This window comes from Dromiciops gliroides, chromosome 4 (assembly GCF_019393635.1).
Source record: "Dromiciops gliroides isolate mDroGli1 chromosome 4, mDroGli1.pri, whole genome shotgun sequence".
Classification (NCBI taxonomy): Eukaryota; Metazoa; Chordata; class Mammalia; order Microbiotheria; family Microbiotheriidae; genus Dromiciops; species Dromiciops gliroides.
This window is the reverse complement of record NC_057864.1, coordinates 453,838,946-453,866,863: the sequence shown is the minus strand read 5'-3', so window position 1 is coordinate 453,866,863 and position 27,918 is coordinate 453,838,946. Positions and strand designations below refer to the sequence as shown.

General features: G+C 49.4%; 1 protein-coding gene across 1 annotated transcript; it reads left to right on the top strand.

Annotated features, from left to right (window-relative positions):
• The first annotated feature begins 834 nt into the window (after nucleotides 1–834).
• LOC122755256 (fibroin heavy chain-like) lies at nucleotides 835–23,550 on the top strand. Its single transcript, XM_044003579.1, has 17 exons — nucleotides 835–972; nucleotides 2,727–5,115; nucleotides 5,209–5,643; nucleotides 5,867–6,363; nucleotides 6,567–9,148; nucleotides 9,245–13,570; nucleotides 13,673–13,993; nucleotides 14,165–15,658; nucleotides 15,830–16,714; nucleotides 16,886–17,986; nucleotides 18,095–18,981; nucleotides 19,237–19,531; nucleotides 19,670–19,777; nucleotides 19,829–20,803; nucleotides 20,900–22,365; nucleotides 22,595–23,161; nucleotides 23,261–23,550. The coding sequence occupies exons 1-17, from the start codon at nucleotides 835–837 to the stop codon at nucleotides 23,548–23,550; spliced, it is 18,756 nt and encodes a 6,251-aa protein (XP_043859514.1).
• Nucleotides 23,551–27,918: the final 4,368 nt, after the last annotated feature.

Sequence of the window (27,918 nt, the reverse complement as noted above, 5' to 3'; positions counted from 1 at the left end):
TCAGGGAGTTGGGGTGATTGTAACAGGAACTCTGAACTGGAGACAGAATAACAGGGTTCAGATGCTAGCTCTTCCCCTTACCAGCTGTGTGACCTTAGGCAGCTAAGAAAAAGAGTCAAGAAGACCTGAGTTCAAATTCAAAGTCAGACACTCACTAGCTGTGTGACCCTGGGCAAGTCACTTAAGCAAAGCATTAAAGTCTGCCTCAGTTTCCTCATCTGTAAAATGGGAATCATAATAGCACCTACTTCTCAGGGTTAGTGTGAAGACCAAATGAGATATTTTCAGGGAGCTTAGCACAGTGCCTGGCACATAGCAGGGACTTTATAAACTCTTATTCCTTTTCCCTTCCCTTTCATCTGGCCCCTTCCCTTAGGTGTATCATTTGAACTGTCTGAGCCCCACTCTCTTTATCTGTAAAGTGAGGGTGGGGAACAAGATAGTCTCTAAGGTCCTTTCCAACACAACTCAGGCTGTTATGATGCCTATAATGTGCTGAGGTGCCAGAAACTCCTGGAAGCTTTGCTTTCCCCTTCCTTTAAGACCACCCCCAGAGTAAGAGCAGCCTTGGCTTCCAGTCCTGTCTTTCCTGGCTTCCTGTAGGACCTTGGATCTTAAGATCCCTAGGAGTGTTTTATTACATTGACAAGGATGAACCACCCCTACCCCATATTTCCCCATGACACTGTTTCAAAGGTTAAACAGATGAGATGGGAAATAAATCCAAGAATGTTATTCCAAATAATTACTACTAAGGCCTCTTAAAGGAAGAAAAGAAATGACAGAAAGGGGTCACATTTTTCACCCTCCAGGTTCATTAAATTGTGCACCAAGATGTCCCATCTTTTGACAAGCATCGCCACCATCCTGGATGTTTTCTACCAATACTGTGGCCAAGATGATGAGTGTGACACAATGAGCCAAAGTGAACTGAAGGAATTTCTGAAAAATGAGCTGCAATTTATTCTGAAGGTGAGATCTTTCTGTTAGATGCAATGGGTTTTGACAACAGGCAGGCATCTCTTCTTTTATTTGGTATTTGTCATATTCACACTTGCCTAAAAAGGCAGTTATAGTGGATATATAGTGGATAGAATACTGGACAAGGGAAGAACTGAAGTCAAATTCTGCTTCAGACACTTATGAACAGTATAATCTTCAGCAAGGCACTTAACATGTCTCAACCTCAGTTTCTTCATCTGTAAAATGGAAGAAAGAGCAGCATAATAACCCCAAGGTTATTATGAGGATCAGCGTGAGAGAATATTTATAAAATGTTTTGTAATCCTTAAAGACCTATATAAAATCCTAGCTAGCATTTATTTCTAATAAGCAGGAAGCAAAAGATGTGCATAATCAGTATTCCATCTCTGAGTCCAAAGAAAGCATTCTAGAATCTAGCACAGCAAACAATAATACCAATATTTAGTGAGGTAGTGAATAATGAGCTGGCCTTGAACCCCAAAAGATCTGTATTTGACTCCTAAAACTGTCACATATAATACCAGTTGTGTGACCCTGGGCAATGTGATGTGTAAAATTTGATGTGTGGTTCCTTGTTGAGGTCAGAGTTCACACCCTCTTGAGAGCCAGGCAGGTGTGGTTTTAACTGAATAAACTTTAAGTGAGTTAATCAGCTAAGTCAGTCAATCCAATCAATCTAAATATAATCAATCCCATCAAGCTGGGGCCTTTGGGCATTCCAAAACCCATGATTTTCTCATAGCAAGTCACTTAACCTCTGAATATTAACAGCAACTCTCAATAACTATGTATCATTAAAAATTTCTATTCTGCAAAGATAGATAGGTGATAGTTCCTCACTAGGGAATTACCTATTCATTGAAAGCACACATTCAGTGTCTCATTGGCAGTCCCCATTGTGCAGAAAATTTACTGAAATTATCTCATTTGTTTGATAAGGTACCACAGATATGTAAATGATTGATGGGTGGATGTGAATCAAATTGGTTTGAATGGAATTGATCTTAATTATCTAAATCTGTGAATTTACAAGGAAATGGATTTTGTCCTTGACAAAATCAGAAATTAGGCAAAGTTTTTCTCTGGTGGCCTCCACCTAATTTTTATCTGCCCTCCTTCAGTAATCCCATCCCTATTCCAATTTTCATAAACTAGTGTTGTTTTTATCTTAGTTATTTCTCAGCTGAGAAAAACAAACTCAAAATTAATTCACATTAATGAGATGTTGGCCAAATCAACTACTGCACCAAAGAAAAAATATTTTTGTTCTAGAGAAAGCCAGAAAAACTATAGTGGCAAAATGTCAAATGCCATGTTCACCAAATAAAAAACAGAGATGAGATGATCCCCCAAATTAGTTTGTAGAAGACATCATCTAATTAGCTCCAGATGAGAATTTTTCAGAGGGCCAGAAAACCAAAGATGAAGAGAAAGCCAATCCAATTTTTTATTGGTGATTCCCAAAGATGTGATAAAAATTTAGCATGCACTTAATGTTGCATTCAGCCTAGGTCCAAATGTACCAGCTATTATGTATTTATTCAACTTCTTACCCATCAAAGTATTCCCATCTACCTCATACTAATTGTTCCATGAAACCACCATGACCAGTGGGACAGGACAACAGGGATTGGTTGGAGTCCATCTAGGTGCACCAATATGTACCATTAAACAACAGTCCTTCAATTAGTGGTGATGTATTTTGGAACTAATTGGGGGTTTTCTGCTTTTCTCCTGTACAGAATTCAAGAGATCCAGATACTGTAGATGAAATCATGCTTAATATGGATGAAGATGATAACAGGAGAGTAGACTTTACTGAGTTCCTATTGCTGATTTTCAAGTTGACAATGGCATTCAACAAAGCTTTCAAGAAGGAGTATTGCCAAGGTCAAAATCATCATGAAAAAGAGACTAAAAGGGAAGAAGAGGAAGAAGAACAAAAAGGGGGGGAATCAGATTCCAGGAATTCAAGATGGAACACTGAAGAGGAATATGGAGCATCTAGGAAATGGCAAGCTCAGGAAAATCAAAAAGTTGGGCATAGGTTGAGCGGCAGAGGAAGGGAAAGGGGAAATTCTTTTTCAAGCTCAGAGAAGAGAGAGGGCTCAGAAAAAATAAAACATAGGTCAAATTCAAGCAACTCAGGAAATAGTAATGAAGATGAATATGCATGCAGCTCAGGCAGATGGGGAGGGAGAGCAAAGAACTCAAAGACAAGCCCCTCCAGAATATATGGAGGAGAAGAATACAAAAGTGACTCTGAAAACTCAAAACAACAGGGTGGGAAAAAATATGCATACAAGGAAAATGAAAAAGGTAGATTTGAGAGAAAAGAAAATGACACTAAAAAGGGGATGCAGACAGTGACTTTTGAAGAAAAAGAAGAAAGTGATAGATGGCTTCAGACCTCAACATCTGGGAAATACATTTCTAGCTCACATTCAGATTCAGATTCTGAAACAGATTATGGATCAGGTCAAACTTTAAGCTCAAAACTGAGCTCTGGATCAGGTAATTCCTCTGGTCATAAAACTAATACTTCAGAATCTGGACAACATTGCTCTAAAAGAAGAAATAAGTGTAGCACAGGAGAAAGAACAAGGAACTCAGAAATTGAAGTAAAGAATTCCAGATCAAAACAATTTTCTAATTCTGGGAATTATGACAAAGGCTCTAGCTCGCGCTCTTGCTCAAGTTCAAGCTCAGGTTCCGGTTCGAGCTCTGGCTCTGAATCTGGTTCTGAATCTGGCTCAGAGTATGGCTCAGGCCAATCATCAGGCTCTAAGAAACAGGGGTCTGGCTCAGGCCATTCTTCCAACTCTAGAAGACATGGTTCCAGGTCAGGCTCAAGCTCACGTCAATCCTCCTCTCACAGGAGACACAGGTCCAGCTCAGAGGATGAATCAGGAAGCTGTGGGAATCGAGGACAAAGTTCCAGCTCACGTCAGTCCTCTAGCTCTGGCAAATATGGCTCAGGTTCTGGCTCTGGCTCTGGCCAAGAGGGCTCTAGTTCAGGTCAGTCATTTAGCAGCAACGGACATGGATCTAGTTCAGGAGGAAGTTCAAGCAGTCATGGAGGACAAGGTCAAAAATCTGGTTGCCAACAGTCCTCTAGCTCTAGCCACTATAGCTCCAGCTCTGGCACTGGCTCTGGCTCTAGTTCTGGCTCTGGCTCCAAGCAGTCATCTAGCTCTGGTCAACAGGGGTCTGCTTCAGGTCAGTCATCTGGTAGCCGGCCACATGGATCTAGTTCAGGTGGCAGGTCAAGCAGTCGTGGAGGACAAGGGCAGAGATCAAGTTCCAAGCAGTCATCCAGCTCTAGCAAATATGGCTCTGGCTCTGGCTCTGGCTCTGGCTCCTGCTCAGCTTCAGGCTCAGGCTCCGGTTCCAGCTCTGGCTCTGAATCTGGTTCTGAATCTGGCTCAGAGTATGGCTCAGGCCAATCATCAGGCTCTAAGAAACAGGGGTCTGGCTCAGGCCATTCTTCCAGCTCTGGAAGACATGGTTCCAGGTCAGGCTCAAGCTCACGTCAATCCTCCTCTCACAGGAGACACAGGTCCAGCTCAGAGGATGAATCAGGAAGCTGTGGGCGTCGAGGACAAAGTTCCAGTTCACGTCAGTCCTCTAGCTCTGGCAAATATGGCTCAAGTTCTGGCTCTAGCTCTGGCCAACAGGGCTCTAGTTCAGGTCAGTCATCTAGCAGCAAGGGACATGGATCTAGTTCAGGAGGAAGTTCAAGCAGTCGTGGAGGACAAGGGCAAAAATCTGGTTCCCAACAGTCCTCTAGCTCTAGCCACTATGGCTCCAGCTCTGGCTCTGGCTCTGGCTCTGGCTCTGGCTCTGGCTCTAGCTCTGGATCTGGCTCCAAGCAGTCATCTAGGTCTGGTCAACAGGTGTCTGGTTCAGGTCAGTCATCTGGCAGCAAGGGACAGAGATCCAGTTCAAGTGGCAGGTCAAGCAGTCGTGGAAGACAAGGGCATCGTTCCAGTTCCCAAGAGTCCTCTAGCTCAAGGCAATCCGGCTCTAGCTCTAGGCAGTCCTCTAGCTCTGGACAGCATGGGTCAGGTTCAGGTCAGTCATCCAACAGCAAGGGACATGGGTCATGTTCAGGTGGCAGGTCAAGCAGTGGTGGTAGACTAGGGCATAGTTCTAGTTCTCAGCAGTCCTCCAGCTCTAGCCAATATGGTTCAGGCTCAGGCTCTAGGTCAGGATCCAGATCAGGCTCTTGTTCTGGCTCTGGCTCTGGCTCCAAACGGTCCTCTAGCTCTGGTCAAAAGGGGTCTGGTTCAGGTCAGTCATCTGGCAGCAAGGGATATAGATCTAGTTCAGGAGGAAGTTCAAGCAGTCGTGGAGGACAAGGGCAAAAATCTGGTTCCCAACAGTCCTCTAGCTCTAGCCACTATGGCTCCAGCTCTGGCTCTGGCTCTGGCTCTAGCTCTGGATCTGGCTCCAAGCAGTCATCTAGCTCTGGTCAACAGGGGTCTGGTTCAGGTCAGTCATCTGGCAGCAAGGGACAGAGATCCAGTTCAAGTGACAGGTCAAGCAGTCGTGGAAGACAAGGGCATCGTTCCAGTTCCCAAGAGTCCTCTAGCTCAAGGCAATCCGGCTCTAGCTCCAGGCAGTCCTCTAGCTCTGGACAGCATGGGTCAGGTTCAGGTCAGTCATCCAACAGCAAGGGACATGGGTCACGTTCAGGTGGCAGGTCAAGCAGTGGTGGTAGACTAGGGCATAGTTCTAGTTCCCAGCAGTCCTCCAGCTCTAGCCAATATGGTTCAGGCTCAGGCTCTAGGTCAGGATCCAGATCAGGCTCTTGTTCTGGCTCTGGCTCTGGCTCTAGCTCTGGCTCTGGCTCTGGCTCTGGCTCCAAACGGTCCTCTAGCTCTGGTCAACAGGGGTCTGGTTCAGGTCAGTCATCTGGCAGCAAGGGACATAGATCTAGTTCAAGTGGCAGGTCAAGCAGTCGTGGAGGACAAGGACAGAGATCAAGTTCCAAGCAGTCATCCAGCTCTAGCAAATATGGCTCTAGCTCTGGCTCTGGCTCTGGCTCCTGCTCAGCTTCAGGCTCAGGCTCCGGTTCCAGCTCTGGCTCTGAATCTGGTTCTGAATCTGGCTCAGAGTATGGCTCAGGCCAATCATCAGGCTCTAAGAAACAGGGGTCTGGCTCAGGCCATTCTTCCAGCTCTGGAAGACATGGTTCCAGGTCAGGCTCAAGCTCACGTCAATCCTCCTCTCACAGGAGACACAGGTCCAGCTCAGAGGATGAATCAGGAAGCTGTGGGCGTCGAGGACAAAGTTCCAGCTCACGTCAGTCCTCTAGCTCTGGCAAATATGGCTCAAGTTCTGGCTCTAGCTCTGGCCAACAGGGCTCTAGTTCAGGTCAGTCATCTAGCAGCAAGGGACATGGATCTAGTTCAGGAGGAAGTTCAAGCAGTCGTGGAGGACAAGGGCAAAAATCTGGTTCCCAACAGTCCTCTAGCTCTAGCCACTATGGCTCCAGCTCTGGCTCTGGCTCTGGCTCTGGCTCTGGCTCTGGCTCTGGCTCTGGCTCTGGCTCTAGCTCTGGATCTGGCTCCAAGCAGTCATCTAGCTCTGGTCGACAGGGGTCTGGTTCAGGTCAGTCATCTGGCAGCAAGGGACAGAGATCCAGTTCAAGTGGCAGGTCAAGCAGTCGTGGAAGACAAGGGCATCGTTCCACTTCCCAAGAGTCCTCTAGCTCAAGGCAATCCGGCTCTAGCTCCAGGCAGTCCTCTAGCTCTGGACAGCATGGGTCAGGTTCAGGTCAGTCATCCAAAAGCAAGGGACATGGGTCACGTTCAGGTGGCAGGTCAAACAGTGGTGGTAGACTAGGGCATAGTTCTAGTTCCCAGCAGTCCTCCAGCTCTAGCCAATATGGTTCAGGCTCAGGCTCTAGGTCAGGATCTGGATCAGGCTCTTGTTCTGGCTCTGGCTCTGGCTCCAAACGGTCCTCTAGCTCTGGTCAAAAGGGGTCTGGTTCAGGTCAGTCATCTGGCAGCAAGGGACATAGATCTAGTTCAGGAGGAAATTCAAGCAGTCGTGGAGGACAAGGGCAAAAATCTGGTTCCCAACAGTCCTCTAGCTCTAGCCACTATGGCTCCAGCTCTGGCTCTGGCTCTGGCTCTAGCTCTGGATCTGGCTCCAAGCAGTCATCTAGCTCTGGTCAACAGGGGTCTGGTTCAGGTCAGTCATCTGGCAGCAAGGGACAGAGATCCAGTTCAAGTGGCAGGTCAAGCAGTCGTGGAAGACAAGGGCATCGTTCCAGTTCCCAAGAGTCCTCTAGCTCAAGGCAATCCGGCTCTAGCTCCAGGCAGTCCTCTAGCTCTGGACAGCATGGGTCAGGTTCAGGTCAGTCATCCAGCAGCAAGGGACATGGGTCACGTTCAGGTGGCAGGTCAAGCAGTGGTGGTAGACTAGGGCATAGTTCTAGTTCCCAGCAGTCCTCCAACTCTAGCCAATATGGTTCAGGCTCAGGCTCTAGGTCAGGATCCAGATCAGGCTCTTGTTCTGGCTCTGGCTCTGGCTCTGGCTCTGGCTCCAAACGGTCCTCTAGCTCTGGTCAACAGGGGTCTGGTTCAGGTCAGTCATCTGGCAGCAAGGGACATAGATCTAGTTCAAGTGGCAGGTCAAGCAGTCGTGGAGGACAAGGACAGAGATCAAGTTCCAAGCAGTCATCCAGCTCTAGCAAATATGGCTCTGGCTCTGGCTCTGGCTCTGGCTCCTGCTCAGCTTCAGGCTCAGGCTCCGGTTCCAGCTCTGGCTCTGAATCTGGTTCTGAATCTGGCTCAGAGTATGGCTCAGGCCAATCATCAGGCTCTAAGAAACAGGGGTCTGGCTCAGGCCATTCTTCCAGCTCTGGAAGACATGGTTCCAGGTCAGGCTCAAGCTCACGTCAATCCTCCTCTCACAGGAGACACAGGTCCAGCTCAGAGGATGAATCAGGAAGCTGTGGGCGTCGAGGACAAAGTTCCAGCTCACGTCAGAACTCTAGCTCTGGCAAATATGGCTCAAGTTCTGGCTCTAGCTCTGGCCAACAGGGCTCTAGTTCAGGTCAGTCATCTAGCAGCAAGGGACATGGATCTAGTTCAGGAGGAAGTTCAAGCAGTCGTGGAGGACAAGGGCAAAAATCTGGTTCCCAACAGTCCTCTAGCTCTAGCCACTATGGCTCCAGCTCTGGCTCTGGCTCTGGCTCTGGCTCTGGCTCTAGCTCTGGATCTGGCTCCAAGCAGTCATCTAGCTCTGGTCAACAGGGGTCTGGTTCAGGTCAGTCATCTGGCAGCAAGGGACAGAGATCCAGTTCAAGTGGCAGATCAAGCAGTCGTGGAAGACAAGGGCATCGTTCCAGTTCCCAAGAGTCCTCTAGCTCAAGGCAATCCGGCTCTAGCTCTAGGCAGTCCTCTAGCTCTGGACAGCATGGGTCAGGTTCAGGTCAGTCATCCAACAGCAAGGGACATGGGTCACGTTCAGGTGGCAGCTCAAGCAGTGGTGGTAGACTAGGGCATAGTTCTAGTTCCCAGCAGTCCTCCAGCTCTAGCCAATATGGTTCAGGCTCAGGCTCTAGGTCAGGATCTGGATCAGGCTCTTGTTCTGGCTCTGGCTCTGGCTCCAAACGGTCCTCTAGCTCTGGTCAACAGGGGTCTGGTTCAGGTCAGTCATCTGGCAGCAAGGGACATAGATCTAGTTCAGGAGGAAGTTCAAGCAGTCGTGGAGGACAAGGGCAAAAATCTGGTTCCCAACAGTCCTCTAGCTCTAGCCACTATGGCTCCAGCTCTGGCTCTGGCTCTGGCTCTAGCTCTGGATCTGGCTCCAAGCAGTCATCTAGCTCTGGTCAACAGGTGTCTGGTTCAGGTCAGTCATCTGGCAGCAAGGGACAGAGATCCAGTTCAAGTGGCAGGTCAAGCAGTCGTGGAAGACAAGGGCATCGTTCCAGTTCCCAAGAGTCCTCTAGCTCAAGGCAATCCGGCTCTAGCTCCAGGCAGTCCTCTAGCTCTGGACAGCATGGGTCAGGTTCAGGTCAGTCATCCAACAGCAAGGGACATGGGTCACGTTCAGGTGGCAGGTCAAGCAGTGGTGGTAGACTAGGGCATAGTTCTAGTTCCCAGCAGTCCTCCAGCTCTAGCCAATATGGTTCAGGCTCAGGCTCTAAGTCAGGATCCAGATCAGGCTCTTGTTCTGGCTCTGGCTCTGGCTCTGGCTCTGGCTCTGGCTCTGGCTCTGGCTCTGGCTCCAAACGGTCCTCTAGCTCTGGTCAACAGGGGTCTGGTTCAGGTCAGTCATCTGGCAGCAAGGGACATAGATCTAGTTCAAGTGGCAGGTCAAGCAGTCGTGGAGGACAAGGACAGAGATCAAGTTCCAAGCAGTCATCCAGCTCTAGCAAATATGGCTCTGGCTCTGGCTCTGGCTCTGGCTCCTGCTCAGCTTCAGGCTCAGGCTCCGGTTCCAGCTCTGGCTCTGAATCTGGTTCTGAATCTGGCTCAGAGTATGGCTCAGGCCAATCATCAGGCTCTAAGAAACAGGGGTCTGGCTCAGGCCATTCTTCCAGCTCTGGAAGACATGGTTCCAGGTCAGGCTCAAGCTCAAGTCAATTCTCCTCTCACAGGAGACACAGGTCCAGCTCAGAGGATGAATCAGGAAGCTGTGGGCGTCGAGGACAAAGTTCCAGCTCACGTCAGTCCTCTAGCTCTGGCAAATATGGCTCAAGTTCTGGCTCTAGCTCTGGCCAACAGGGCTCTAGTTCAGGTCAGTCAACTAGCAGCAAGCGACATGGATCTAGTTCAGGAGGAAGTTCAAGCAGTCGTGGAGGACAAGGGCAAAAATCTGGTTCCCAACAGTCCTCTAGCTCTAGCCACTATGGCTCCAGCTCTGGCTCTGGCTCTGGCTCTAGCTCTGGATCTGGCTCCAAGCAGTCATCTAGCTCTGGTCAACAGGGGTCTGGTTCAGGTCAGTCATCTGGCAGCAAGGGACAGAGATCCAGTTCAAGTGGCAGGTCAAGCCGTCGTGGAAGACAAGGGCATCGTTCCAGTTCCCAAGAGTCCTCTAGCTCAAGGCAATCCGGCTCTAGCTCCAGGCAGTCCTCTAGCTCTGGACAGCATGGGTCAGGTTCAGGTCAGTCATCCAACAGCAAGGGACATGGGTCACGTTCAGGTGGCAGGTCAAGCAGTGGTGGTAGACTAGGGCATAGTTCTAGTTCCCAGCAGTCCTCCAGCTCTAGCCAATATGGTTCAGGCTCAGGCTCTAGGTCAAGATCCAGATCAGGCTCTTGTTCTGGCTCTGGCTCTGGCTCCAAACGGTCCTCTAGCTCTGGTCAACAGGGGTCTGGTTCAGGTCAGTCATCTGGCAGCAAGGGACATAGATCTAGTTCAGGAGGAAGTTCAAGCAGTCGTGGAGGACAAGGGCAAAAATCTGGTTCCCAACAGTCCTCTAGCTCTAGCCACTATGGCTCCAGCTCTGGCTCTGGCTCTGGCTCTAGCTCTGGATCTGGCTCCAAGCAGTCATCTAGCTCTGGTCAACAGGGGTCTGGTTCAGGTCAGTCATCTGGCAGCAAGGGACAGAGATCCAGTTCAAGTGGCAGGTCAAGCAGTCGTGGAAGACAAGGGCATCGTTCCAGTTCCCAAGAGTCCTCTAGCTCAAGGCAATCCGGCTCTAGCTCCAGGCAGTCCTCTAGCTCTGGACAGCATGGGTCAGGTTCAGGTCAGTCATCCAACAGCAAGGGACATGGGTCACGTTCAGGTGGCAGGTCAAGCAGTGGTGGTAGACTAGGGCATAGTTCTAGTTCCCAGCAGTCCTCCAGCTCTAGCCAATATGGTTCAGGCTCAGGCTCTAAGTCAGGATCCAGATCAGGCTCTTGTTCTGGCTCTGGCTCTGGCTCTGGCTCTGGCTCTGGCTCCAAACGGTCCTCTAGCTCTGGTCAACAGGGGTCTGGTTCAGGTCAGTCATCTGGCAGCAAGGGACATAGATCTAGTTCAAGTGGCAGGTCAAGCAGTCGTGGAGGACAAGGACAGAGATCAAGTTCCAAGCAGTCATCCAGCTCTAGCAAATATGGCTCTGGCTCTGGCTCTGGCTCTGGCTCCTGCTCAGCTTCAGGCTCAGGCTCCGGTTCCAGCTCTGGCTCTGAATCTGGTTCTGAATCTGGCTCAGAGTATGGCTCAGGCCAATCATCAGGCTCTAAGAAACAGGGGTCTGGCTCAGGTCATTCTTCCAGCTCTGGAAGACATGGTTCCAGGTCAGGCTCAAGCTCACGTCAATCCTCCTCTCACAGGAGACACAGGTCCAGCTCAGAGGATGAATCAGGAAGCTGTGGGCGTCGAGGACAAAGTTCCAGCTCACGTCAGTCCTCTAGCTCTGGCAAATATGGCTCAAGTTCTGGCTCTAGCTCTGGCCAACAGGGCTCTAGTTCAGGTCAGTCATCTAGCAGCAAGCGACATGGATCTAGTTCAGGAGGAAGTTCAAGCAGTCGTAGAGGACAAGGGCAAAAATCTGGTTCCCAACAGTCCTCTAGCTCTAGCCACTATGGCTCCAGCTCTGGCTCTGGCTCTGGCTCTAGCTCTGGATCTGGCTCCAAGCAGTCATCTAGCTCTGGTCAACAGGGGTCTGGTTCAGGTCAGTCATCTGGCAGCAAGGGACAGAGATCCAGTTCAAGTGGCAGGTCAAGCAGTCGTGGAAGACAAGGGCATCGTTCCACTTCCCAAGAGTCCTCTAGCTCAAGGCAATCCGGCTCTAGCTCCAGGCAGTCCTCTAGCTCTGGACAGCATGGGTCAGGTTCAGGTCAGTCATCCAACAGCAAGGGACATGGGTCACGTTCAGGTGGCAGGTCAAGCAGTGGTGGTAGACTAGGGCATAGTTCTAGTTCCCAGCAGTCCTCCAACTCTAGCCAATATGGTTCAGGCTCAGGCTCTAGGTCAGGATCCAGATCAGGCTCTTGTTCTGGCTCTGGCTCTGGCTCTGGCTCTGGCTCCAAACGGTCCTCTAGCTCTGGTCAACAGGGGTCTGGTTCAGGTCAGTCATCTGGCAGCAAGGGACATAGATCTAGTTCAAGTGGCAGGTCAAGCAGTCGTGGAGGACAAGGACAGAGATCAAGTTCCAAGCAGTCATCCAGCTCTAGCAAATATGGCTCTGGCTCTGGCTCTGGCTCTGGCTCCTGCTCAGCTTCAGGCTCAGGCTCCGGTTCCAGCTCTGGCTCTGAATCTGGTTCTGAATCTGGCTCAGAGTATGGCTCAGGCCAATCATCAGGCTCTAAGAAACAGGGGTCTGGCTCAGGCCATTCTTCCAGCTCTGGAAGACATGGTTCCAGGTCAGGCTCAAGCTCACGTCAATCCTCCTCTCACAGGAGACACAGGTCCAGCTCAGAGGATGAATCAGGAAGCTGTGGGCGTCGAGGACAAAGTTCCAGCTCACGTCAGAACTCTAGCTCTGGCAAATATGGCTCAAGTTCTGGCTCTAGCTCTGGCCAACAGGGCTCTAGTTCAGGTCAGTCATCTAGCAGCAAGGGACATGGATCTAGTTCAGGAGGAAGTTCAAGCAGTCGTGGAGGACAAGGGCAAAAATCTGGTTCCCAACAGTCCTCTAGCTCTAGCCACTATGGCTCCAGCTCTGGCTCTGGCTCTGGCTCTGGCTCTGGCTCTGGCTCTAGCTCTGGATCTGGCTCCAAGCAGTCATCTAGCTCTGGTCGACAGGGGTCTGGTTCAGGTCAGTCATCTGGCAGCAAGGGACAGAGATCCAGTTCAAGTGGCAGGTCAAGCAGTCGTGGAAGACAAGGGCATCGTTCCAGTTCCCAAGAGTCCTCTAGCTCAAGGCAATCCGGCTCTAGCTCTAGGCAGTCCTCTAGCTATGGACAGCATGGGTCAGGTTCAGGTCAGTCATCCAACAGCAAGGGACATGGGTCACGTTCAGGTGGCAGGTCAAGCAGTGGTGGTAGACTAGGGCATAGTTCTAGTTCCCAGCAGTCCTCCAGCTCTAGCCAATATGGTTCAGGCTCAGGCTCTAGGTCAGGATCTGGATCAGGCTCTTGTTCTGGCTCTGGCTCTGGCTCCAAACGGTCCTCTAGCTCTGGTCAACAGGGGTCTGGTTCAGGTCAGTCATCTGGCAGCAAGGGACATAGATCTAGTTCAGGAGGAAGTTCAAGCAGTCGTGGAGGACAAGGGCAAAAATCTGGTTCCCAACAGTCCTCTAGCTCTAGCCACTATGGCTCCAGCTCTGGCTCTGGCTCTGGCTCTAGCTCTGGATCTGGCTCCAAGCAGTCATCTAGCTCTGGTCAACAGGTGTCTGGTTCAGGTCAGTCATCTGGCAGCAAGGGACAGAGATCCAGTTCAAGTGGCAGGTCAAGCAGTCGTGGAAGACAAGGGCATCGTTCCAGTTCCCAAGAGTCCTCTAGCTCAAGGCAATCCGGCTCTAGCTCCAGGCAGTCCTCTAGCTCTGGACAGCATGGGTCAGGTTCAGGTCAGTCATCCAACAGCAAGGGACATGGGTCACGTTCAGGTGGCAGGTCAAGCAGTGGTGGTAGACTAGGGCATAGTTCTAGTTCCCAGCAGTCCTCCAGCTCTAGCCAATATGGTTCAGGCTCCGGCTCTAAGTCAGGATCCAGATCAGGCTCTTGTTCTGGCTCTGGCTCTGGCTCTGGCTCTGGCTCTGGCTCTGGCTCTGGCTCTGGCTCTGGCTCCAAACGGTCCTCTAGCTCTGGTCAACAGGGGTCTGGTTCAGGTCAGTCATCTGGCAGCAAGGGACATAGATCTAGTTCAAGTGGCAGGTCAAGCAGTCGTGGAGGACAAGGACAGAGATCAAGTTCCAAGCAGTCATCCAGCTCTAGCAAATATGGCTCTGGCTCTGGCTCTGGCTCTGGCTCCTGCTCAGCTTCAGGCTCAGGCTCCGGTTCCAGCTCTGGCTCTGAATCTGGTTCTGAATCTGGCTCAGAGTATGGCTCAGGCCAATCATCAGGCTCTAAGAAACAGGGGTCTGGCTCAGGCCATTCTTCCAGCTCTGGAAGACATGGTTCCAGGTCAGGCTCAAGCTCACGTCAATCCTCCTCTCACAGGAGACACAGGTCCAGCTCAGAGGATGAATCAGGAAGCTGTGGGCGTCGAGGACAAAGTTCCAGCTCACGTCAGAACTCTAGCTCTGGCAAATATGGCTCAAGTTCTGGCTCTAGCTCTGGCCAACAGGGCTCTAGTTCAGGTCAGTCATCTAGCAGCAAGGGACATGGATCTAGTTCAGGAGGAAGTTCAAGCAGTCGTGGAGGACAAGGGCAAAAATCTATTTCCCAACAGTCCTCTAGCTCTAGCCACTATGGCTCCAGCTCTGGCTCTGGCTCTGGCTCTGGCTCTGGCTCTAGCTCTGGATCTGGCTCCAAGCAGTCATCTAGCTCTGGTCAACAGGGGTCTGGTTCAGGTCAGTCATCTGGCAGCAAGGGACAGAGATCCAGTTCAAGTGGCAGGTCAAGCAGTCGTGGAAGACAAGGGCATCGTTCCAGTTCCCAAGAGTCCTCTAGCTCAAGGCAATACGGCTCTAGCTCTAGGCAGTCCTCTAGCTATGGACAGCATGGGTCAGGTTCAGGTCAGTCATCCAACAGCAAGGGACATGGGTCACGTTCAGGTGGCAGGTCAAGCAGTGGTGGTAGACTAGGGCATAGTTCTAGTTCCCAGCAGTCCTCCAGCTCTAGCCAATATGGTTCAGGCTCAGGCTCTAGGTCAGGATCTGGATCAGGCTCTTGTTCTGGCTCTGGCTCTGGCTCCAAACGGTCCTCTAGCTCTGGTCAACAGGGGTCTGGTTCAGGTCAGTCATCTGGCAGCAAGGGACATAGATCTAGTTCAGGAGGAAGTTCAAGCAGTCGTGGAGGACAAGGGCAAAAATCTGGTTCCCAACAGTCCTCTAGCTCTAGCCACTATGGCTCCAGCTCTGGCTCTGGCTCTGGCTCTAGCTCTGGATCTGGCTCCAAGCAGTCATCTAGCTCTGGTCAACAGGGGTCTGGTTCAGGTCAGTCATCTGGCAGCAAGGGACAGAGATCCAGTTCAAGTGGCAGGTCAAGCAGTCGTGGAAGACAAGGGCATCGTTCCAGTTCCCAAGAGTCCTCTAGCTCAAGGCAATCCGGCTCTAGCTCCAGGCAGTCCTCTAGCTCTGGACAGCATGGGTCAGGTTCAGGTCAGTCATCCAACAGCAAGGGACATGGGTCACGTTCAGGTGGCAGGTCAAGTAGTGGTGGTAGACTAGGGCATAGTTCTAGTTCCCAGCAGTCCTCCAACTCTAGCCAATATGGTTCAGGCTCAGGCTCTAAGTCAGGATCCAGATCAGGCTCTTGTTCTGGCTCTGGCTCTGGCTCTGGCTCTGGCTCCAAACGATCCTCTAGCTCTGGTCAACAGGGGTCTGGTTCAGGTCAGTCATCTGGCAGCAAGGGACATAGATCTAGTTCAAGTGGCAGGTCAAGCAGTCGTGGAGGACAAGGACAGAGATCAAGTTCCAAGCAGTCATCCAGCTCTAGCAAATATGGCTCTGGCTCTGGCTCTGGCTCTGGCTCCTGCTCAGCTTCAGGCTCAGGCTCCGGTTCCAGCTCTGGCTCTGAATCTGGTTCTGAATCTGGCTCAGAGTATGGCTCAGGCCAATCATCAGGCTCTAAGAAACAGGGGTCTGGCTCAGGCCATTCTTCCAGCTCTGGAAGACATGGTTCCAGGTCAGGCTCAAGCTCACATCAATCCTCCTCTCACAGGAGACACAGGTCCAGCTCAGAGGATGAATCAGGAAGCTGTGGGCGTCGAGGACAAAGTTCCAGCTCACGTCAGAACTCTAGCTCTGGCAAATATGGCTCAAGTTCTGGCTCTAGCTCTGGCCAACAGGGCTCTAGTTCAGGTCAGTCATCTAGCAGCAAGCGACATGGATCTAGTTCAGGAGGAAGTTCAAGCAGTAGTGGAGGACAAGGGCAAAAATCTGGTTCCCAACAGTCCTCTAGCTCTAGCCACTATGGCTCCAGCTCTGGCTCTGGCTCTGGCTCTAGCTCTGGATCTGGCTCCAAGCAGTCATCTAGCTCTGGTCAACAGGGGTCTGGTTCAGGTCAGTCATCTGGCAGCAAGGGACAGAGATCCAGTTCAAGTGGCAGGTCAAGCAGTCATGGAAGACAAGGGCATCGTTCCAGTTCCCAAGAGTCCTCTAGCTCAAGGCAATCCGGCTCTAGCTCCAGGCAGTCCTCTAGCTCTGGACAGCATGGGTCAGGTTCAGGTCAGTCATCCAACAGCAAGGGACATGGGTCACGTTCAGGTGGCAGCTCAAGCAGTGGTGGTAGACTAGGGCATAGTTCTAGTTCCCAGCAGTCCTCCAGCTCTAGCCAATATGGTTCAGGCTCAGGCTCTTCGTCAGGATCCGGATCAGGCTCTTGTTCTGGCTCTGGCTCTGGCTCCAAACGGTCCTCTAGCTCTGGTCAACATTGGTCTGGTTCAGGTCAGTCATCTGGCAGCAAGGGACATAGATCTAGTTCAAGTGGCAGGTCAAGCAATCGTGGAGGACAAGGACAGAGATCAAGTTCCAAGCAGTCATCCAGCTCTAGCAAATATGGCTCTGGCTCTGGCTCTGGCTCTGGCTCCTGCTCAGCTTCAGGCTCAGGCTCCGGTTCCAGCTCTGGCTCTGAATCTGGTTCTGAATCTGGCTCAGAGTATGGCTCAGGCCAATCATCAGGCTCTAAGAAACAGGGGTCTGGCTCAGGCCATTCTTCCAGCTCTGGAAGACATGGTTCCAGGTCAGGCTCAAGCTCACGTCAATCCTCCTCTCACAGGAGACACAGGTCCAGCTCAGAGGATGAATCAGGAAGCTGTGGGCGTCGAGGACAAAGTTCCAGCTCACGTCAGAACTCTAGCTCTGGCAAATATGGCTCAAGTTCTGGCTCTAGCTCTGGCCAACAGGGCTCTAGTTCAGGTCAGTCATCTAGCAGCAAGGGACATGGATCTAGTTCAGGAGGAAGTTCAAGCAGTCGTGGAGGACAAGGGCAAAAATCTGGTTCCCAACAGTCCTCTAGCTCTAGCCACTATGGCTCCAGCTCTGGCTCTGGCTCTGGCTCTGGCTCTGGCTCTAGCTCTGGATCTGGCTCCAAGCAGTCATCTAGCTCTGGTCAACAGGGGTCTGGTTCAGGTCAGTCATCTGGCAGCAAGGGACAGAGATCCAGTTCAAGTGGCAGGTCAAGCCGTCGTGGAAGACAAGGGCATCGTTCCAGTTCCCAAGAGTCCTCTAGCTCAAGGCAATCCGGCTCTAGCTCTAGGCAGTCCTCTAGCTCTGGACAGCATGGGTCAGGTTCAGGTCAGTCATCCAACAGCAAGGGACATGGGTCACGTTCAGGTGGCAGGTCAAGCAGTGGTGGTAGACTAGGGCATAGTTCTAGTTCCCAGCAGTCCTCCAGCTCTAGCCAATATGGTTCAGGCTCAGGCTCTAGGTCAGGATCTGGATCAGGCTCTTGTTCTGGCTCTGGCTCTGGCTCCAAACGGTCCTCTAGCTCTGGTCAACAGGGGTCTGGTTCAGGTCAGTCATCTGGCAGCAAGGGACATAGATCTAGTTCAGGAGGAAGTTCAAGCAGTCGTGGAGGACAAGGGCAAAAATCTGGTTCCCAACAGTCCTCTAGCTCTAGCCACTATGGCTCCAGCTCTGGCTCTGGCTCTGGCTCTAGCTCTGGATCTGGCTCCAAGCAGTCATCTAGCTCTGGTCAACAGGGGTCTGGTTCAGGTCAGTCATCTGGCAGCAAGGGACAGAGATCCAGTTCAAGTGGCAGGTCAAGCAGTCGTGGAAGACAAGGGCATCGTTCCAGTTCCCAAGAGTCCTCTAGCTCAAGGCAATCCGGCTCTAGCTCCAGGCAGTCCTCTAGCTCTGGACAGCATGGGTCAGGTTCAGGTCAGTCATCCAACAGCAAGGGACATGGGTCACGTTCAGGTGGCAGGTCAAGCAGTGGTGGTAGACTAGGGCATAGTTCTAGTTCCCAGCAGTCCTCCAGCTCTAGCCAATATGGTTCAGGCTCCGGCTCTAAGTCAGGATCCAGATCAGGCTCTTGTTCTGGCTCTGGCTCTGGCTCTGGCTCTGGCTCTGGCTCTGGCTCTGGCTCTGGCTCTGGCTCTGGCTCCAAACGGTCCTCTAGCTCTGGTCAACAGGGGTCTGGTTCAGGTCAGTCATCTGGCAGCAAGGGACATAGATCTAGTTCAAGTGGCAGGTCAAGCAGTCGTGGAGGACAAGGACAGAGATCAAGTTCCAAGCAGTCATCCAGCTCTAGCAAATATGGCTCTGGCTCTGGCTCTGGCTCTGGCTCTGGCTCCTGCTCAGCTTCAGGCTCAGGCTCCGGTTCCAGCTCTGGCTCTGAATCTGGTTCTGAATCTGGCTCAGAGTATGGCTCAGGCCAATCATCAGGCTCTAAGAAACAGGGGTCTGGCTCAGGCCATTCTTCCAGCTCTGGAAGACATGGTTCCAGGTCAGGCTCAAGCTCACGTCAATCCTCCTCTCACAGGAGACACAGGTCCAGCTCAGAGGATGAATCAGGAAGCTGTGGGCGTCGAGGACAAAGTTCCAGCTCACGTCAGAACTCTAGCTCTGGCAAATATGGCTCAAGTTCTGGCTCTAACTCTGGCCAACAGGGCTCTAGTTCAGGTCAGTCATCTAGCAGCAAGGGATATGTATCTAGTTCAGGAGGAAGTTCAAGCAGTCATGGAGGACAAGGGCAAAAATCTGGTTCCCAACAGTCCTCTAGCTCTAGCCACTATGGCTCCAGCTCTGGCTCTGGCTCTGGCTCTGGCTCTGGCTCTGGCTCTAGCTCTGGATCTGGCTCCAAGCAGTCATCTAGCTCTGGTCGACAGGGGTCTGGTTCAGGTCAGTCATCTGGCAGCAAGGGACAGAGATCCAGTTCAAGTGGCAGGTCAAGCAGTCGTGGAAGACAAGGGCATCGTTCCAGTTCCCAAGAGTCCTCTAGCTCAAGGCAATCCGGCTCTAGCTCCAGGCAGTCCTCTAGCTCTGGACAGCATGGGTCAGGTTCAGGTCAGTCATCCAACAGCAAGGGACATGGGTCACATTCAGGTGGCAGGTCAAGCAGTGGTGGTAGACTAGGGCATAGTTCTAGTTCCCAGCAGTCCTCCAGCTCTAGCCAATATGGTTCAGGCTCCGGCTCTAAGTCAGGATCCAGATCAGGCTCTTGTTCTGGCTCTGGCTCTGGCTCTGGCTCTGGCTCTGGCTCTGGCTCTGGCTCTGGCTCCAAACGGTCCTCTAGCTCTGGTCAACATTGGTCTGGTTCAGGTCAGTCATCTGGCAGCAAGGGACATAGATCTAGTTCAAGTGGCAGGTCAAGCAGTCGTGGAGGACAAGGACAGAGATCAAGTTCCAAGCAGTCATCCAGCTCTAGCAAATATGGCTCTGGCTCTGGCTCTGGCTCTGGCTCCTGCTCAGCTTCAGGCTCAGGCTCCGGTTCCAGCTCTGGCTCTGAATCTGGTTCTGAATCTGGCTCAGAGTATGGCTCAGGCCAATCATCAGGCTCTAAGAAACAGGGGTCTGGCTCAGGCCATTCTTCCAGCTCTGGAAGACATGGTTCCAGGTCAGGCTCAAGCTCACGTCAATCCTCCTCTCACAGGAGACACAGGTCCAGCTCAGAGGATGAATCAGGAAGCTGTGGGCGTCGAGGACAAAGTTCCAGCTCACGTCAGAACTCTAGCTCTGGCAAATATGGCTCAAGTTCTGGCTCTAGCTCTGGCCAACAGGGCTCTAGTTCAGGTCAGTCATCTAGCAGCAAGGGACATGGATCTAGTTCAGGAGGAAGTTCAAGCAGTCGTGGAGGACAAGGGCAAAAATCTATTTCCCAACAGTCCTCTAGCTCTAGCCACTATGGCTCCAGCTCTGGCTCTGGCTCTGGCTCTGGCTCTGGCTCTAGCTCTGGATCTGGCTCCAAGCAGTCATCTAGCTCTGGTCAACAGGGGTCTGGTTCAGGTCAGTCATCTGGCAGCAAGGGACAGAGATCCAGTTCAAGTGGCAGGTCAAGCAGTCGTGGAAGACAAGGGCATCGTTCCAGTTCCCAAGAGTCCTCTAGCTCAAGGCAATACGGCTCTAGCTCTAGGCAGTCCTCTAGCTATGGACAGCATGGGTCAGGTTCAGGTCAGTCATCCAACAGCAAGGGACATGGGTCACGTTCAGGTGGCAGGTCAAGCAGTGGTGGTAGACTAGGGCATAGTTCTAGTTCCCAGCAGTCCTCCAGCTCTAGCCAATATGGTTCAGGCTCAGGCTCTAGGTCAGGATCTGGATCAGGCTCTTGTTCTGGCTCTGGCTCTGGCTCCAAACGGTCCTCTAGCTCTGGTCAACAGGGGTCTGGTTCAGGTCAGTCATCTGGCAGCAAGGGACATAGATCTAGTTCAGGAGGAAGTTCAAGCAGTCGTGGAGGACAAGGGCAAAAATCTGGTTCCCAACAGTCCTCTAGCTCTAGCCACTATGGCTCCAGCTCTGGCTCTGGCTCTGGCTCTAGCTCTGGATCTGGCTCCAAGCAGTCATCTAGCTCTGGTCAACAGGTGTCTGGTTCAGGTCAGTCATCTGGCAGCAAGGGACAGAGATCCAGTTCAAGTGGCAGGTCAAGCAGTCGTGGAAGACAAGGGCATCGTTCCAGTTCCCAAGAGTCCTCTAGCTCAAGGCAATCCGGCTCTAGCTCCAGGCAGTCCTCTAGCTCTGGACAGCATGGGTCAGGTTCAGGTCAGTCATCCAACAGCAAGGGACATGGGTCACGTTCAGGTGGCAGGTCAAGCAGTGGTGGTAGACTAGGGCATAGTTCTAGTTCCCAGCAGTCCTCCAGCTCTAGCCAATATGGTTCAGGCTCAGGCTCTAAGTCAGGATCCAGATCAGGCTCTTGTTCTGGCTCTGGCTCTGGCTCTGGCTCTGGCTCTGGCTCTGGCTCTGGCTCTGGCTCCAAACGGTCCTCTAGCTCTGGTCAACAGGGGTCTGGTTCAGGTCAGTCATCTGGCAGCAAGGGACATAGATCTAGTTCAAGTGGCAGGTCAAGCAGTCGTGGAGGACAAGGACAGAGATCAAGTTCCAAGCAGTCATCCAGCTCTAGCAAATATGGCTCTGGCTCTGGCTCTGGCTCTGGCTCCTGCTCAGCTTCAGGCTCAGGCTCCGGTTCCAGCTCTGGCTCTGAATCTGGTTCTGAATCTGGCTCAGAGTATGGCTCAGGCCAATCATCAGGCTCTAAGAAACAGGGGTCTGGCTCAGGCCATTCTTCCAGCTCTGGAAGACATGGTTCCAGGTCAGGCTCAAGCTCACGTCAATCCTCCTCTCACAGGAGACACAGGTCCAGCTCAGAGGATGAATCAGGAAGCTGTGGGCGTCGAGGACAAAGTTCCAGCTCACGTCAGAACTCTAGCTCTGGCAAATATGGCTCAAGTTCTGGCTCTAGCTCTGGCCAACAGGGCTCTAGTTCAGGTCAGTCATCTAGCAGCAAGGGACATGGATCTAGTTCAGGAGGAAGTTCAAGCAGTCGTGGAGGACAAGGGCAAAAATCTATTTCCCAACAGTCCTCTAGCTCTAGCCACTATGGCTCCAGCTCTGGCTCTGGCTCTGGCTCTGGCTCTGGCTCTGGCTCTAGCTCTGGATCTGGCTCCAAGCAGTCATCTAGCTCTGGTCAACAGGGGTCTGGTTCAGGTCAGTCATCTGGCAGCAAGGGACAGAGATCCAGTTCAAGTGGCAGGTCAAGCAGTCGTGGAAGACAAGGGCATCGTTCCAGTTCCCAAGAGTCCTCTAGCTCAAGGCAATACGGCTCTAGCTCTAGGCAGTCCTCTAGCTATGGACAGCATGGGTCAGGTTCAGGTCAGTCATCCAACAGCAAGGGACATGGGTCACGTTCAGGTGGCAGGTCAAGCAGTGGTGGTAGACTAGGGCATAGTTCTAGTTCCCAGCAGTCCTCCAGCTCTAGCCAATATGGTTCAGGCTCAGGCTCTAGGTCAGGATCTGGATCAGGCTCTTGTTCTGGCTCTGGCTCTGGCTCCAAACGGTCCTCTAGCTCTGGTCAACAGGGGTCTGGTTCAGGTCAGTCATCTGGCAGCAAGGGACATAGATCTAGTTCAGGAGGAAGTTCAAGCAGTCGTGGAGGACAAGGGCAAAAATCTGGTTCCCAACAGTCCTCTAGCTCTAGCCACTATGGCTCCAGCTCTGGCTCTGGCTCTGGCTCTAGCTCTGGATCTGGCTCCAAGCAGTCATCTAGCTCTGGTCAACAGGTGTCTGGTTCAGGTCAGTCATCTGGCAGCAAGGGACAGAGATCCAGTTCAAGTGGCAGGTCAAGCAGTCGTGGAAGACAAGGGCATCGTTCCAGTTCCCAAGAGTCCTCTAGCTCAAGGCAATCCGGCTCTAGCTCCAGGCAGTCCTCTAGCTCTGGACAGCATGGGTCAGGTTCAGGTCAGTCATCCAACAGCAAGGGACATGGGTCACGTTCAGGTGGCAGGTCAAGCAGTGGTGGTAGACTAGGGCATAGTTCTAGTTCCCAGCAGTCCTCCAGCTCTAGCCAATATGGTTCAGGCTCAGGCTCTAAGTCAGGATCCAGATCAGGCTCTTGTTCTGGCTCTGGCTCTGGCTCTGGCTCTGGCTCTGGCTCTGGCTCTGGCTCTGGCTCCAAACGGTCCTCTAGCTCTGGTCAACAGGGGTCTGGTTCAGGTCAGTCATCTGGCAGCAAGGGACATAGATCTAGTTCAAGTGGCAGGTCAAGCAGTCGTGGAGGACAAGGACAGAGATCAAGTTCCAAGCAGTCATCCAGCTCTAGCAAATATGGCTCTGGCTCTGGCTCTGGCTCTGGCTCCTGCTCAGCTTCAGGCTCAGGCTCCGGTTCCAGCTCTGGCTCTGAATCTGGTTCTGAATCTGGCTCAGAGTATGGCTCAGGCCAGTCATCAGGCTCTAAGAAACAGGGGTCTGGCTCAGGCCATTCTTCCAGCTCTGGAAGACATGGTTCCAGGTCAGGCTCAAGCTCACGTCAATCCTCCTCTCACAGGAGACACAGGTCCAGCTCAGAGGATGAATCAGGAAGCTGTGGGCGTCGAGGACAAAGTTCCAGCTCACGTCAGAACTCTAGCTCTGGCAAATATGGCTCAAGTTCTGGCTCTAGCTCTGGCCAACAGGGCTCTAGTTCAGGTCAGTCATCTAGCAGCAAGGGACATGGATCTAGTTCAGGAGGAAGTTCAAGCAGTCGTGGAGGACAAGGGCAAAAATCTGGTTCCCAACAGTCCTCTAGCTCTAGCCACTATGGCTCCAGCTCTGGCTCTGGCTCTGGCTCTGGCTCTGGCTCTGGCTCTGGCTCTAGCTCTGGATCTGGCTCCAAGCAGTCATCTAGCTCTGGTCGACCGGGGTCTGGTTCAGGTCAGTCATCTGGCAGCAAGGGACAGAGATCCAGTTCAAGTGGCAGGTCAAGCAGTCGTGGAAGACAAGGGCATCGTTCCAGTTCCCAAGAGTCCTCTAGCTCAAGGCAATCCGGCTCTAGCTCCAGGCAGTCCTCTAGCTCTGGACAGCATGGGTCAGGTTCAGGTCAGTCATCCAACAGCAAGGGACATGGGTCACGTTCAGGTGGCAGGTCAAGCAGTGGTGGTAGACTAGGGCATAGTTCTAGTTCCCAGCAGTCCTCCAGCTCTAGCCAATATGGCTCTGGCTCTGGTTCTAACTCTTGTTCTTGCTCAGGTTCAGGCTCAGGCTCTGGTTCTGAGCTTGACTCAGAATATTACTTATTTTAGTGTTCTCTAAAGTATTCGCAGCCAGTAATATTTCCATGAGCAGTCATCTTCTATTTCTATAAAATACATCTTCATCTTCTAGGTAACCAGATTTTGTAGAAATAAGCACTTTAGTCTTGTAATTCTTCTTTGACATATGGATCCACTTTTAAAGAGCACATTCATTTTCCTACTTTGGGGTTTCTTTTTTTCACACTTATTATATCCCAGAGCTTTGCAAACATTTTCCATTATCCCTCTTCACAAGCTTGACCAAAGAATCTAGAAATGAAATTTACATCACTACTTGTGCCTTTTTCTTTATAATTAACTTTCCTTCTGAAATTACAGCCATCTTTTTTATAATCCTTTTTCCGTTCAACATTGATTGTTTATCTTTTCTCTCTATTTGCTTTTAATTTCTTCTAGCTGTGCCATTTAATAATGTAGCTTACAGTTTCTTTGATTAATTTTTCTTTGTGGGGAATAATTTAAGGGAAGTAAATATATTCTCTAAATGATTGGGAAATTATATTATGAATTGTCTGGGGTGATTCACCTAGCTATGGGGTGGTTTTTTCTCATTTAAGTGTTCATTTTATGGAACACTTTATTTATTCTGAATTTATATTATGGTTGATCAGTAGTCCCTTCTGAACTAAATTATAATTTACTGGTTTCACAGTCCTACAAATCAAATTTGTACTTCCAGCACCATCTTCTAGATCTGTGCCATGCTTTAGGAAAATAGTATTAATCATCAACCAGGGAGCATTTTCATCTCCTTCAAGCTCATAATCATCACCAAACCCTGATTCCTTAGAGCATCTTTGAGAGGCAAATCAACAGCCTTTAAGAAGAATTGGCACCATGTCCTTCTCCCTCAGAAGTGGATAAAATGATAGTGGATCTGAAGAGCAGAAATGTGGGCTCTCACAATAGTGAAAGATGCTCATTCATAAACTATTCCAGCCTAGAAAGAAATATATAGGGAGTAATTTCTGGACCTCTGACTTGAGATTACCTTTTCTTTTTACCAGACTTTCCACTTAGGAGAATGTTATCCATACAGAGAGGGGAAGGATAAATATATGTTCTAATTGTGTAGCTCCCATAAATTGCCTGTGTCAGACTTAAGATTATTGAACTTTCATTACTGTAGGAAATTTGGTAAATTTTGAAGATTGAATTTATGTATAATGGATAATAAACAAATGGTTATCAAATAATATGGTCTTTGTTTTCTCTGCTTCATACCAACAATACTCAGAAAGTATTGATTCTGCCCAACTGTGAGAAGCAAAAGCCAGAAAACAAGGGAGGAAGTGGAAGACACATACATAGCTAGTTATAAGAGATGACTCAAGGTCTTCCAGGCCTAAGAGAAAAGCATGAAAGATTCATTCTGTGTTAATGCTCTTCTCACATGGTATACTATATATAGGTATCCAAATAGAGTCCCACATTCCTCAGCTACAAGAAGCTCAGCCTTGGGGGTATATACAGCAGTGCAAGAGAGAAAGGACAAAAAGTGAGAAGGGGGCCAGAGATAAGCCGCTGCAAATAAAGGAAGTAGGCTGAAAGGCAAATAGAAGATTAAAAGAAAAACAATGAAATTCACAAACATGAAAGGAAATATGCCTATAAATTCAGAGAACACAGAATATATCATATATATATATACACACATACATACATATATACACATGTATATGTGTGTGTGTGTGTGAAAATGAACTCAAAATTCCTGATTGAAAAAAAAATCTTTCATTTCGTCAGAGATCATTGCAAAACAGTAAGACCTTGATGATCTTAGAAAAATATGGAAAGGGCAGCTAGGTGGCACAGTGGATAGAGCACTGACCCTGGATTCAGGAGGACCTGAGTTCAAATCTGGCCTCAGACACTTAACAATTACTAGTTGTGTGACCCTGGGCAAGTCACTTAACCCCAATTGCCTCACCAAAAAAATTTTAAAAATTAAATTAAGAAAAAAAAATATGGAAAGACTTGCACAAAATAATCAAGAGCAAAATGAGAAGAGCTGATAGAATGTTGTATACAGTAATAGCAATATTATTGGTGTTTTTTCACACAAAACAATTTTTCATTCATATAATTAAACCTTATTTTAGAGATACATTGTGGTATAGTGGATCAAAAGATGGTGCTGGAATGAGAATAACCTGGATTCAAATCCTACCACTGACAAATTCTAGATGTGTGACCATGGACAAGTCACTTAACTTCTCAGTTCCCCAGGAAATTATGAATCACAGTTGAGTTGCTGATCTGCATCGGTAGAAGGCTTTTCCACACAGGATCCATCATCAATGAAGTCATAGGTTGCTCCAAAACCCCACTCTAAAGCATAAATTTTGTCTCCCATCAATAGTTTTAAGAATAACTTTAAGCAAATAAATCATTTTACTATTATAAATACCCAAATAACCTGCAATGGACATATTAAGGAACATGATATCTACATCCAGAAAAATAACTGATAGAAATGTGTATAGAATGATTTTACAGATCGACAGACAGACAGACAGACAGGCACACAGACATATAGATATGTATACATACATGTATGTATTTGTGACTAACAGTAGCCATCTCTGGGGTGGGGACATGGGGAAAAAAGAAAAAAAATTTACATGATAACTTTATTAGATACTTAAAAGGAACAGCAAGTTGTATGTAATAGATTTGCAGTTTCATGTGCAGTCATCTTTTTTTATTTTATTGTGTTATGGAAATTCTTGCTTTATTCCATATATTTAAAATAAAGTAAATTAAAACTTAATCAATGAAATACTCCCCAAACATTTAAAAAAAACAACAGCAAAACACTACAGAATTGCTCCAAAGATAAATGCAACTTTTAAAAGAAGAAAATGGAATAGAAAGATCGTTTACATGTCAAATATTAAAGGGTCAAGTGACTTGCCCAGGCTCACACAGCTAGTAAGCGTTAAGTATCTGATGCTGGATTTGAACTCAGTCCCACTGAATCCAGGGCCAGTGCTTCATCTACTGCACCACCTAGCTGCCCCTGATTTCTGGTCTTTTTGTTACAAATACCTGAAAGTTTTTCAGTTCATCAAATATCCATTTTTTTCTTATTTAGGATTATATTCAGCTTCGCTGGATAAGTTATTCTGGTATGCAAGCCAGCTCCTTTGCTCTTCTAAATATAATGTTCCAAGACCTATGGTCTATTAGTATAGAAGCTGCCAGGTCTTGTGAAATCCTGATTTTTTTTTCTACAGTATTTAAATTGTGGTGTTTTTTTTTCTTGTTGCTTGCAATATTTTCTCTTTAACCTGGGAATTTTGAAACTTTGCTATGACATTCTTAGGATCTCTTTCAGATGGTGATTGGTGGATTCTTTCTATTTCTACTTTATTTTCTTGTTCTAGAACTTCAGGGCAACTTTCCTTAATATTTTCTTAAAATATTATATTCAGATTCGTTTTTTATCATAACTTTCAGGTAGTCTAACAATTATTATATTGCCTCTCCTCAATCTGCTCTCCAGATCTGATGGTTTTTTTTCTTTTTTTTAATTGAATAGAATTTTATTTTCCAAAATATATGTAAAAACAAATTTTTACATCAATTTTTAAACAAAATTTGTGTTCCAACTTCTCTTCCTCCTCCATTCCCACCCCCCACCCACTAGAACTCAAGCATTTCAAAATAAGTTATACATGAGTGGTCATAGAAAACATTCCCATATTAGCTAGGTTGTGAGAGAAAACAGTCAAAAAAAACTCTAAAACTTCAGATTGAGGAATTGTCAAAGAGGAAAAAAAACTTTTTTTAAATGTGTTTACAGGGGCAGCTAGGTGGTACAGTGGACAGAGCACCGGGCCTGGAATCAGGAGCACCCGAGCTCAAATCCGGCCTCAGACACTCAACCCCCACCAGCTGTGTGACCCTGGGCAAGCCACTCAACCCCAACTGCCTCACCAAAATAAAAAGAAAAAAAAATTTTTTTTAATGTGTTTCCATCTATTTTCAAATACTATCACTTCTTTCTCTGTAGATGGGCTGCCATTTTCATAAGTCCTTCAGGGTTATATTGGATCATTGCCTTGCTGAAAATAACCACATGCTTCCCAGCAGATCATCTTACACTATTGCTGTTATTTTGTATACAGTACATTTCACTCTGCTTCAATTCATGTAGGTCTTTCCAGGTTTTTCTTACAGTATCCTATTCATCATAACCTAAATAAAGTACCTTAAA